This window comes from Somniosus microcephalus, chromosome 3 (genome assembly GCF_052327205.1).
Source record: "Somniosus microcephalus isolate GS21.2 chromosome 3, FLI_Smic_1.0, whole genome shotgun sequence".
NCBI lineage: Eukaryota > Metazoa > Chordata > Chondrichthyes > Squaliformes > Somniosidae > Somniosus > Somniosus microcephalus.
In genome coordinates this window covers 13,858,647-13,871,892 of record NC_140989.1, presented here as the reverse complement: position 1 = coordinate 13,871,892, position 13,246 = coordinate 13,858,647, and the positions used below count along the sequence as shown (strand labels likewise).

Below are 13,246 nucleotides of genomic sequence, written 5' to 3'. Positions count from 1 at the left end.
TGGCGGTTCAGGCCAGAGGGGCTGAATGGCCTCCTGTTCCAACAAAGACTTGCAAGCTCCAATTTTCTGAACATTATTTAAAATAAAACAGATTAACGTGGATAAAAATATTCTAGGTTATAGTCTCTCGCGTCACCTCATTCGCCTCAAAATTGTGGAACTCCACAGCTCCCTTGGTGTTCTCGGCCCTTAGTGACCCCACACGTCCTTCAGTCCCAGACTCAGCCAGACCCAATCCCGGCTCTCCCCCCCGCTGTCCCCCACCCAGCCTTTGCCAGACCCATTCCCTCACAGGAAGAGACCCCCTACACCCTCCCCCCCCACCCCCATTAAATTTCTGCAAATGGGCAACACATCACTTAAAGGGGCCGCGCACCCCTCCAAACAATTTTGTTGGGGGGGGGGGGGGGAACATTGATTATTCCTCCCCTATTTACCCCACTCCCGGCACCCACTGACCTAATCACTCCCCCCGATTTACCCCACTCCCTAATCACCCCCCCCCCCCCCCCCGATTTATCCCACCCCTCTCAGCAATGATTGCCTACTGGGGAACTTTAAAATCGAGAAGCAGGTTAAGGTTTTCAGGCATTTATTGAGCGGTAAATACAGTACACAAAAAAAAACATAACTCTTCAGGAAATAATTTACAACAGTGTCTAAAAAGGGACAGTAAATGGACAATAGAAACAACACATTCAGACTCCACCTCTGCGCCATAATGGAGACATTGAGAAACAGGCCGGACAGAATCTTCAATATCAGAGTCAATTATATATAAATATATTCATATACAGTTTATTATAAATCTTTGGAAGATCCTATTTACTTGGGAACATTACATGATTAAAATGTCTGTGCGATGTGTTCATTTGGCAGTTACGACACCTCTTGGTATTTTATATATTAATTTTTAAAGAAGTTTTTTTCGGCACGCTTTCGGATTTAAAAGTAAACTGCAGTTCAACATTTCCATAAAATTCTCTTAAAACAACCTTTTTTTCTGAAATTCCTTTTCTGCTTCTACTGAACAAAGATATCCACATATATATATATATATATATCTAGATTTATATTTACACACACACACACACTCACTCTCGTCACAATCGCTGCAAGTTCCGCTTGCTCTTTTTGCTCCCGGCTTGTGACTGCGTCTTGGAGCAGTTTCTGAAATTGTGCCGGGCGCAGTCCTTCGAGCCGTGGAAGGTGCAGAAACACAGTGAGCAGTAATCGTAGAGGCAGCGCTCGCTGCTGCAGATCGCCCTCTGCTGGCAGGAGAAGAACTTGGCGGGCGAGGCGCACTGGGGGCAGATCTTGAGGGTCTCGTCCGACTTGAGCGTCTTCACGACCTGGGAGAGAGCAGACCGAGGGAATAGTCACGGCAAGTTTAGAACACGAACGAGACACGAGGAAAGGCGGAACCGAGGTGGGGGGGAGGGCGGGACGCAAAACGACTGACCTCGCGAGACCACCCCCAACCTCAGATGATGTTCAATCTGCTCTAGCACTGGCTCGACCCCATGGACAGGTTCACCCTGCCTCTCGTCATCTGGAAAGTAAAGCCTGTCCCCTCAGAGGCACTGGAGAGGGTGCAGAGGAGATTTACAAGGATGATACCAGAAATGCAAGGGTATACATATCAGGAAAGGATGAAGAGGCTGGGTCTCTTTTCTCTTGAAAAGAGAAGGCTGACCTAATAGAGGTCTTTAAAATTATGAAAGGTTTTGATAAGTGGAAACTGTTATATATTATGTGTTCTCCTCCCACCTGCGGTGGCACTGTCACAGCAGATAAATGGTTGGGTTTGTTCTCTTTGTTCTGTATTTTCTCTGGAACTTTCCTTTTGAATAAAGAAGCAGCATGTTTGCAATCTCGGGGTTCTGAGCACTAATTGTGTTTAATTATAACGGCACAGGTACAGGTACAGGCACAACAGAAACATTCTCTCTGTATCCACTCTGTGGGGAAGAGCATAACTAGAGGCCATCAATATAAGATAGTCACCAAGAAATCCAATAGGGAATCCAGAAGAAACTTCTTTACCCAGAGAGTGGTGAGAATGTGGAACTCGCTGCCACGGAGTGGTTGAAGCAAATAGTATAGATACATTTAAGGGGAGGCTGGACAAGCATATGAGGGAGAAGGGAAGAGAGGGTTACACTGAGTTAGATGAGGAAAGACGGGAGGAGGCTCGAGTGGAGCATAAACGCCGGCATGGACTGGCTGGGCCGAATGGCCTGTTTCTGTGCCATATATCCTATGTAATCCTATGTACCCTCTCGGTATTTTCTGTAATACAAAGCATCGTGTCTGCAAAGAGGTGGAAGTGATGCTTCAGTTGTAGAGCAGCCTGGCCAGACCCCGATCTGCACGGAAAGGACAGACTGGAGGCAGATGCAGGGCAGCTTCACCAGATTGATAACGGGGTTTTAAAGAGTTAAATTCACAGACAGGTTGCATGGACTAAGTTAGTATTCCCTCGAGTTTAGAATATTGAGGGGTGATCTGATTGGGGCTTTGAAAAGGACGAAGGGATTTGATAGGATCGACAGGGAGAAACTGTCCTCTGGTGGTGGGGGAGCCCAGAACAAGGGGGGGGGGGGCACAATATTAATATTAGAGCCAGGATTGAAATCAGGAAGCACTTCTCCACACAAAAAGTTACCTGTTGGTGCCGTAGGCTTTTCTGGGAAGCGGAGCTGGGCTGGTGCGGAGTCGAGCTTTTCCGCAGGGAATTCAGGCCCACGCACTGAACAGAAGAGAGCGCTCCTCGTGAAACGGTGTGTCTGCGTGTGGCCGCATCGCCCAGAGAGTCGGCAGCAGACACCTGACATCGCACGGGGGGAAACACACACACACACCGGTTAAAACAACAGAGGAACTTGGCAAAACACAACTGCACGAAGAACATCAGAAAAATAGTACCGCTGTTGGGACCAGAGAGCACTAGGAACAGGAGGCCATTCAGCCTGTTCCGCCAATATTGGCTGATTTTACCACATCTCCATTTGCCTTGGCTCCATACCCCTCGATACCCTTACCCAACAGAAATCTATCAATCTGTCTTGAAAGCACCACAGCCCTTCGGGGGGGGTGTGGGGGGAAAGAGAGAAAGAGGAGAATTCCAGATTCCCACTACCTTGTGTGTGAAGAAGTGCTTCCTGGTTTCCCCCCTGAACAGCCTGGCTCTAATTTTAGAGTGATGCCCCCTTGCTCTGCACTCTTTCCACCCCCCCACCCACACCAGAGGAAATAGTTTCTCTTTATCTGCCCCATCAACTCACATTAACATTTAAAACACCTCAATCAGATCTTCCTTCAATCTTCTTGTGGTAAACCACTTTTATCGTTCACTATCGTTACACTATGGTTATCACTGTTTATATCGTTACAACAGTGTAAACAGTGATAACCATAGTGTATCTCTACACAAGGTCACCTCTTGTCACGCTGTTATACCTGGGCTGACCACAGCTGACTCCGCCTGCTTGCCCAGGTATAAAGGTGGTCGACTGGCTGGTATTCATCCTTGTTGGACCCGGTCACCCACGAGGGTGGGCTCTGTTATTTAGCCAATAAAAACCTATAGTTACTATCTTAACTCGTCGCTTTTCATTGGATGAATTGATAGGTATATCACTTCTATAATCAGGGCAGTACAAGCCAAGTTTACAGAACCTGCCCTCATTCCATTCGTGCGAATGATGGGCACAAACCCACGTCCCATCGACAGGGATCCTGCTCCCTTTAGCCATCCAGTGACTCTGTCCACAGTTAGTTAAATAGCCTACCATCACTGTCTAGGTTCAGGAGAGGTTGTTTCCCCTGGCTGGAGTGTCTAGAATTAGGGAGCATAGTCTCAGGATAAGGGGTTGGCCATTTAGGACTAAGATGAGGAGAAATTTCTTCACTCAGAGGGTTGTGAATCTTTGGAATTCTCTACCCCAGAGGGCTGTGAATGCTGAGTCTTTGAGTATATTCAAGGCTGAGATCGATAGATTTTTGGACTCTCGGGGAATCAGGGGATATGGAGATCGGGTGTGAAAGTGGAGTTGAGGTCGATGATCAGCCGTGATCTTATTGAATGGCGGAGCAGGCCCGAGAAGCTGAATGGCCAACTCCTGCTCCTATTTCTTATCCATCAGCACTCAACATTACCACAGACGTCTGGCCCTGTAACCTATACCAGTATTTCCCAGGATTCAGTTTAAAAGGGAGGGAAGAAACATCGACTTACTCTTCGTAAGCGAGAAGCCTTCTTCAAGGCCTGGCTTGCCCTTTTATCGTCAGAAATAATCTTCCTCCACATCTTGCTCACCTTGGCACAGCTGTTGAGAAAGAACAAAGAAAGCCACGGTTTCAGTCACTGCAGCTTTAGAGAAAGGTGGCATCAAGTGACCCAATATGGCAGCCTCAAGGAGACCCAGCATTTTGGATCTGTTTCTCTTCCACCCACCCCAGCTTCTCCATAATGCACGGTACAGGGAAGTCCCAAATGCATTCTTGGGAGAGAGGTTCCAGTTGCTGGGATGGGCAGAGTCAGAATGGCACACGAGTCCGTGCCGGCTCTCTGTAGAACAATCCAGTTGGTCCATTCCCCCGCTCTATCCCCGTAGCCCTGCAAGTTTATTTCCCTCAAGTGCCCATCCAGTCTCCCCTTGAAAACATGGAGTGTCTCCGCTTCCATCATCACTCACTGTGTAAAAGGTTTTCCTCACGTCCCCCCTGTATCTCTCGCCCAAAACCTTAAATCTGTGCCCCCTTGTCCTTGTACCATCAACTAGTGGGAACAGCCTTTCCCCGTCTAGCCTATCCAAACCCGCCATAATCTTGTACACCTCTATCAAGTCACCCCTCAACCTCCTTTGCTCTAATGAAAACAAATCCAGCTTCTCCAACCTGTCCTTGTAGCTTAGATCCCCCATTCTCGAGGGCAGTGAGGGATGGGTAATAAATGCAGGCCTTGCCAGCGATGCCCACATCCCTTAAACGAATTTTTAAAAAATCCCCGGACACACGTACTACCAGATGGTGCCAAGCCGCTGCTGCTTACCCAGCCAGTAGAGGGCAGGCCAGGGACAAGTTGGGCCAGATCAGCTCCCATGTTTGTCCAAAATGGCCATCTGTACCACAGCAAATGGCGTGTCAGAGTTACTGGAGCAGAGATGGGCGCTCCCTCGCTCCCGGCCCCCCCGACAGGGCGGTGCTCCCTCGCTACCGGCCCCCACCGACAGGGCGGTGCTCCCTCGCCACCGCCCCCCCCCCGACATGGCGGCGCCCCCTCGCCACCGCCCCCCTGACATGGCGGCGCTCCCTTGCCACCGCCGCCCCCCCCCCTCCCCCGACAGGGCGGTGCTCCCTCGCTACTGGCCCCCCATCCCCGACAGGGCGGCGTTCCCCTGCTGCTGCACTGGAGTGTCAGCCTGAATCATGTGCTCAAGCCTCGGGAGCATGGCACAGCTTTGATACAGGCTGAAGCTTCCTCTATGAATTATCTCGGAGATCTCCTGACTGCAAAACATCACCACCACATCTGTTACAGCACCAAATACATCTGCGTAGCTGCACGGGATTTAGCAACAGCTCACCACAAGTCCACACCCATTCGGGACCGGCTCAAACACGTTCCCAAACCCCATCTACCTCTCCAGCCAAGGGGAGCATTTACAATAAACGGGGTGGGCGGGGAAGATCAGCTCAGGTGAACAGGTTGCCGACAATGTGTCACGGTTAATTTCTGCCACAAGACCGCAGGTTTTCAAAATGGTGGTCACGGAGAGATCAGATGCTGTACTGCCTGAAGCCACAAGCACAGCACCTCAGATATGCCACATTCTTCCGGTACGGGGAGCAGGTCAACATTTAAAATCAGCGGTCTCTCCAGCACCCCCCACCCCCCAAGGAAAGAGTCACAGAGGGTGGGCAGTGATAATGTGGCAGTTACGGCACTGAATTAGTAACCTAGGGGGTCACGAGTTCAAACTGAATTCGGTAGATCGGGTCATTGGTGAGTGGACACCAGACAGTGGCCATTAAATCGACCAGATTTGGTGTACGGACCCAAATGGTTCAGGAGATGTTGCCCGGGGTGCGGATCCTGCTTCTGCTCATGGCTAACATGTCCTACACAGTATAGTTGACTCTTGATGCTCTCAAAGGCAACTAGGGCAGTGAGTAAATGTCACCGTTCCAGAGATGCCACAAACAAGATAAAAATACAGAGTATTTACAGCACAGAAACAGGCCATTCGGCCCAACTGGTCCGTGACGGCCTTTATGCTCCACACAAGCCTCCTTCCACCCCTCTGCATCTAACTGCATCAACATGTCCCTCTATTCCTTTCTCCCTCATGTGTTTATCTGGCTTCCCCTTCAATGCATCTGTGCTATTTGCCTCAACCACCCCGTGGTAGCGAGCCTTCATAGCGAGAGGGTTTGAGTACAGGAACAAGGATGTCTTGCTACAGTTGTACAGGGCCTTGGTGAGACCACACCTTGAGTATTGTGTGCAGTTTTGGTCGCCTTATCTGAGGAAGGATGTTCTTGCCATGGAGGGAGTGCAGCGAAGATTCACCAGACTAATACATGGGATGGCAGGAATGACGTACGAGGAGAGATTAGGCTTATACTCGCTGGAGTTTAGAAGAATGAGAGGGGATCTCATTGAAACTTATAAAATTCTAACAGGACTAGACAGACTAGATGCAGGAAGGCTGTTCCCGATGGCGGGGGGAGTCCAGAACCAGGGGTCACAGTCTAAGGATAAGGGGTAAGCCATTTAGGACAGAGATGAGGAGGAATTTCTTCACCCAGAGAGTGGTGAACCTGTGGAATTCTCTACCACAGAAGGCAGTGGAGGCCAATTCATTAAATATATTCAAGAAGGAGTTAGATATATTTCTTAAGGCTAAAGGGATCAAGGGGTATGGGGAGAAAGCAGGGACCGGGTACTGAATTTGGATGATCAGCCATGATCTCATTGAATGGCGGAGCAGGCTCGAGGGGCCGAATGGCCTACTCCTATCTTCTATGTTTCCACATTTGCACCACTCTCTGGATAAAGATGTTTCTGCTGAATTCCCTATTGATTTTTTGGTGATTATCTTATATTTATGGCCCCTAGTGGAAACACCATCGCCACATCTATCCCATCAGATCCCTTCATAAGAAATAGGAGCAGGAGTCGGCCATTCGGCCCCTCGAGCCTGCTCCGCCATTTAATGAGATCATGGCTGATCTGATCTTGGGCCCAGCTCCATTTCCCTGCCTGCTCCCCATAACCCTTCACTCCCTTATTTGTTCAAAAATCTGTCTACATCCACCTTAAATATATTCAATGACCCAGCCTCCACAGCTCTCGGGGCAGAGAATGCCACAGATTTACAATCCTCAGAAGAAATTACTCATCTCAGTTTTAAATGGATGACCCCTTATTCTGAAACTCTGCCCCCTCGTTCTAGATCATAATATTGGAGCCCCCCCCCCCCCCCAAAATCAGGTCACCCCTCAGCCTTCTCGCTTCTAGAGAAGTGGCCCAGTCTGTTCAATCTTTCCTGATAGTTATAGCCCATCAGTTCTGTATTCATTCTTGTCAATCTTTTCTGCACCGTCTCCAGTGCCTTGATATCCTTTTTATAATATGGAGTGGGGTCTAACCAAGGTTCGTATACAGCACAATAATACACGGGAGTGGACTGGGACACGGAACTTACTTCTGTAGGTCAGTGCCAGACAGAAACCTCAGCAGTTTGCTCAGAAGCAGCGGGAAGCCTCTCTCCGAAAGCGCTTTCCAAATGTCCACGCGTTCCAGCCCCATCTTCCTGCCGATGAGGTTCTCGATGCTGAAGGTTTGCCCCAGTAATGTCTGCTTGAGCAAGCACTGGTTGACACCGAGTTTGCCTTTCGCCCGGCCTATGCTCTGGCACACCGCCCAGCCCACCTGCAGCGCCGGCTGGAGGTGCCACTTGGAAAGCCACAGGCTCCTCTTATGTGGGCTGGCCGGCTTTGCCTCGAGTCCGGGACCCTCCACGACACCGTGCATGCGCGAAACGTCTGCGGGATCCTCCTTAACCTCCTCGTCTCCTGGATCCTCCTTAACCTCCTCGTCTCCTGAAGTCCAATCCCGAAGTTGCTCTTCATCGCCCGCTCGGCCTTCGGGAGAGTTCTTGGATCCGAGGTCACCCTCTGGCACAAGGTTCCCTTCTTCCTCCACCGAGAGAGAGGACTGATTCAGCGGAGACAGGTAGCCGCTGTCCTGAGACAGGTAGCCACTGTCCTGAGACTCGGCGCGGTTACAACCAGACGGGCCACAGGAGCAGCCTGGCGGTTCCCAGTGAGAGTCGCAAGCGGCGCCACTCGAATCAGCCGCCGCAGAAAATGGGATTGTGGCGGCTGTGGTGGAGTCCGGAGACGCGGTGCAGCAGCGATGGTGCAGACAGTCCGAGTCTCGCTGCAGGCTGCCCGCCTTCCCGGGGTGCGTCTCCGCGTTATCGCCACCATTGGAACACGTACTGCTCACGCTGCTAGTCGGACAGGTGGCCAGGTGGCTGCAGCGACCCGTGTACCTCATGTCGGAGAGATCGAGAGGCGCAGTCGTCACAATCTCCTCGGGAGATGATGTCCGCAACACTGAAACTGAAAATAAGATTTATTTTAAATAAATAAAAACACTTCGTATAAAATTTGAGAGAATGCCAACCAAATGCGAACACAAGAACTAGGAGCAAGAATAGGCCCCTTGAACCTGCTCCGCCATTCAATAAGATCATGGCTGATCATCGACCGCAACTCCACTTGAGAGGGTGCAGAGGAGATTTACCAGAATGGGTCCGGGGATGGGGGATCTTAGCTACAAGGACAGGTTGGAGAAGCTGGATTGGTTTTCATTAGAGCAAAGGAGGTTGAGGGGTGATTTGATCGAGGTGTACAAGATTATGACAGGTTTGGATAGGCTGGACGGGGAAAGGCTGTTCTCACTAGTTGATGGTACAAGGACAAGGGGACACAGATTTAAGGTTTTGGGTAGGTGGGGGGGGGGGGGGGGGGGTGAGGAAAAACTTTACGCAGCGAGTGGCGAGGACCTGGAACTCGCTGCCGACGGAAGTGGTGGAAGCGGAGACACTCAATATTTTCAAGGGGAGACTGGATAGGCACTTGAGGGAAATAAACTTGCAGGGCTACAGGGATAGAGCGAGGGAATGGGACTGACTCCCGATTGCAAAATATGCAAGTTCTTTCATTTCTTTAGCACAGGAGCGTTATTAAACAAAATTTGACACCGAGCCACATAAGGAGGTATTAGGGCAGGTGACCAAAAGCTTGGTCAAAGAGGCAGGTTTTAAGGAGCATTTAGGAGGAGAGAGAGGCAGAGAGGTTTAGGGGGGAAATTCCAGAGCTTAGGGCCCAGGCAGCTGAAGGCACGTGCGGAGAAAATCGGGAATGCGCAAAAGGCCAGAATTGGAGGAGCACAGAGATCTCAGGCGTGGGGGGGGGGGCTTGGGAGGTGTTATAGGGCTGGAGGAGATTACAGAGATAGGGAGGGGCGAGGCCATGGAGGGATTTGAACACAAGGATGAGAAAAATCGAGGCGTTGCTTAACCAGGAGCCAATGTCGGTCAGCGAGGGGCGGGGGGTCGGGGGAATGGGTGAATGGGACTTGGTGCGAGTTAGGACACGGGCAGCAGAGTTAGGACATAGGGGGGGGGGGGGGGAAGAAGCATTGATGGGCACCATCCCACAACAGTACATTGACACCCACACCCTCCCCAGCAGGCCAATGGATATCGATCAGGAGCAAGAACAGCGTCTGACATCCGACCCCACGCCACCGCCCCTCCTCCCACACCAACCAGTGGCACTGAGGACAACTCCTCACCCTCCAAAACACCACTACAGTCGAGAGTAGCTAAAGGACCACAGGTCAGATATTAAGGTGGTCCTGAGGTCTCTACACAGGAGTACCCATCAGGCAGTACATGGTGAAGACCATTCACACGCTCCAAGTGGGATTGAATCTTGTGCAATTACACATCGAGATAGGCAATGTGCGCCACATATTTACATTGGAACAGGCCATGCAGCCCCTCGAGCCCGTTCCGCCATTCAATTAGGCAATCTCTGATCTAAATCCATTTACCCGCCTTTGCTCCTTGTCCATCGATAGCCAATAAAAAAAAAATCGATCTCAGTCTTAAAAATGCCAACTGACCCCCAGCATCCACACACTTTTTGGGGGGGGGGGGGGGGGGGGTGAGTTCCAGATTTCCACGACCCTGTGTGTGAAGAAGTGCTTCCTGACATCGCCCCCAACGGCCTGGCTCTAATTTTAAGGCGATGCCCCCTTGCTCTGCACTCCCCCCCACCAGAGGAAATAGTTTCTCTCAATCCGCTCTATCAAATTGTTTTATCATTTTAAACATCTTGATTAGATCACCTCCCAAATCTCCAGACTTGGGAAAACAAACCAAGATTTGCAGCCTGACCCGATCATTTAACCCTTTAAGCCCCGGGATCATTCTGGTGAATCTGCGCTCTACCCCTCCAAGGCCGATATATCCTTCCCGAGGAGCGGGGCCCAGAACTGAAGGCAGTGGCTGCAGATGGGGTCTGACCAGAGCTTTCCACAACTGCAGGACAACTTCCTTTGTCTTTGGTTCCCAACGCGAGATAAAAGCCAACATTGCATTACGCAATTCTAGAACAACTTGTATTTATATAGCGCCTTTAGTGTAGCATTTTAAAACAAAATTTAACACCGAGCCACTTAAGGATATATTAGGACAGGTGACCAAAAGCTTGGTCACGGAGGTAGGTTGTAATGAGCATCTTAAAAATGAGAGAGGGGCGCGGAGAGATTTAGGGAGGGAATTCCAGAGCTTAGGGCCCAGGCAGCTGAAGGCACGGCCACCAATGGCGGAGCAATTATAATCAGGGACGCTCAAACAGAATTGGAGGAGCGCCGAGATCTCGGGGGAAGGGTTGCAAGGCTGAAGGAGATTACAGAGATAGGGAGGGGCGAGGCCATGGAGGGATCTGAAAACAAGGATGAGAATTTTTAAAAATCGAGGCGTTGCCTAACTGGGAGCCAATATGGGTCAGCGAGCACAGGGGTGATACAACCTCCAATAGCCCCAAAATAATGGGACATCACACACGCAGCAACAGACCATGCAAACGTTGATCATGACAAAATTAGTTTTATTTTTGGGGAAGAAGAGAGAGGGAGAGGTTGCTGGATTAAAACTGTGAAATAACACACTAGTTTAACTGGGTCTAATCCTCAATTCTTGGCAAAATGTCCTCATGGCTTCAAACAGTGCCAAAAGTCCCAGTACAACAGACCAGTGTCTGGAAGCCTGGGCCTGCTGTTAAATGCACGTTAATTAATCAGAACTTCTACTTTCATATTGAAGCATAAAAAGTAAAAGTCAGTTGACTCTCAGGGCAAGTCCAGCTGAAAGCCTCATGGTGATCTCGCACCGACGCAGACTGACTGCAGGGGAGGAGACGTGAACCTCCCCCGTTGATTTTATCTTCTGCACCAGAGATTAGTTTAAAAGCCTGGTGTCGGTGACCTGGTTTCATCAGTAATTCACCAGTTGGTGAGTTTGGGAGCGAGCGCGAAAGTGGCCGGAGCTTCCTCCCCGATTCCGCACTCAAAATACAGCCCAGCCCCGCAGGCAAGCTCAACCAGTGATGGCCCCCTCCCCAGCTCCAGCTCACCCCCAACAGGACCAGCTCACCCCCCACACCCTCCCTAGCTCACCCACCCCCCCCAGCTCACCCCCACCAGGACCAGCTCACCCACCCCCCCGGCCTCAGCTCACCCCCCCCAGCTCACCTACCCTCACCCCCCCCCCCAAGCTCACCTACCCTCACCCCCCCAGCTCACCTACCCTCACCCCCCCAGCTCACCTACCCTCACCCCCCCCCCAGCTCACCTACCCTCACCCACCCCCCCAGCTCACCTACCCTCACCCACCCCCCCAGCTCACCTACCCTCACCCACCCCCCCAGCTCACCTACCCTCACCCACCCCCCCAGCACACCTACCCTCACCCACCCCCCCAGCTCACCTACCCTCACCCACCACCCCCCCACAACTCACCTACCCACACCCACCCCCCCAGCTCACCTACCCTCACCCCCCCAGCTCACCTACCCTCACCCCACCCCCCCAGCTCACCTACCCTCACTCCAGCTCACCTACCCTCACCCACCCCCCCTCCAGCTCACCTACCCTCACCCACCCCCCTCCAGCTCACCTACCCTCACCCGCCCCCCCCTCCAGCTCACCTACCCTCACCCGCCCCCCCTCCAGCTCACCTACCCTCACCCACCCCCCCTCCAGCTCACCTACCCTCACCCACCCCCAACTCACCTACCCTCACCCGCCCCCAGCTCACCTACCCTCACCCACCCCCCCGAGCTCACCTACCCTCACCCACCCCCCCTCCAGCTCACCTACCCTCACCCACCCCCACCTCCAGCTCACCTACCCTCACCCCCAGCTCACCTACCCTCACCCCCAGCTCACCTACCCACCCCCCCAGCTCACCTACCCCCCCCCCCAACTCACCTACCCCCCCAGCTCACCCACCCCTTAGCTCACCCACCCCAATCCCAGCAGGTCCCGTTGCCCTTCGGTCACCCCAAGAGCGGGAACCCCGGGGTGGGGAGAATGGCCGCCGACACTCACCCATGGGGCAGGGGCCCGGACTCTCTCCGAGCTGGCCTCTCCCCGGGCCGGTCTGCTCTCTCTGGGCTGGCCCGGCTCTCTCTCCCCGGGCCGGTCTGCTCTCTCTGGGCTGGCCCGGCTCCGCTCTCTCTAGGCCCTGCCTCTCTCCGATCCGCTCTGAGTTTCCGCGCAAACTTTGAATTTGGTCACCAAACCTGTGATTGGCTGCAGCGCCGTACAATCAGAGCCCGCTCAGCCGGCCCCGCCCTCCCGCAGTCTGTTAAAGGGACTTCCTCGGCTCTCTGTTAAAGGGATCTCTGCCTTCTTGTAATAATATAAACCAGCAAATCTTTTAAATCATGACATTTGAACGTGAGACCTCTGACCCTGGAAATCCAAGAGTAACATTATGGTTTGTGGTAAGTTTCCTTTGTTTTATTTGGTTTGTTTTCTCTGTCTGAGGCTGAACCACACTGTTCGCAACCTTGGCGTCATATTTGACCCCGAAATGAGCTTCCGACCACATATCCGCAGCATAACAAAGACCGCCTACTTCCACCTCCGTAA

The 13,246-nt window shown here is 52.0% G+C and overlaps 1 protein-coding gene across 1 annotated transcript; it reads right to left on the bottom strand.

Moving 5' to 3' along the window:
- Positions 1-575: 575 nt before the first annotated feature.
- fbxo5 (F-box protein 5) lies at positions 576-12,784 on the bottom strand. The gene is made up of 5 exons (XM_085977443.1): positions 12,701-12,784; positions 7,716-8,637; positions 4,241-4,331; positions 2,669-2,830; positions 576-1,352 (listed from the first exon to the last, which is right to left on the bottom strand). Exons 1-5 carry the CDS (start codon positions 12,702-12,704, stop codon positions 1,104-1,106), a joined length of 1,428 nt encoding a protein of 475 aa, XP_085833569.1. The 5' UTR covers positions 12,705-12,784; the 3' UTR covers positions 576-1,103.
- Between the last annotated feature and the right edge of the window lie 462 nt (positions 12,785-13,246).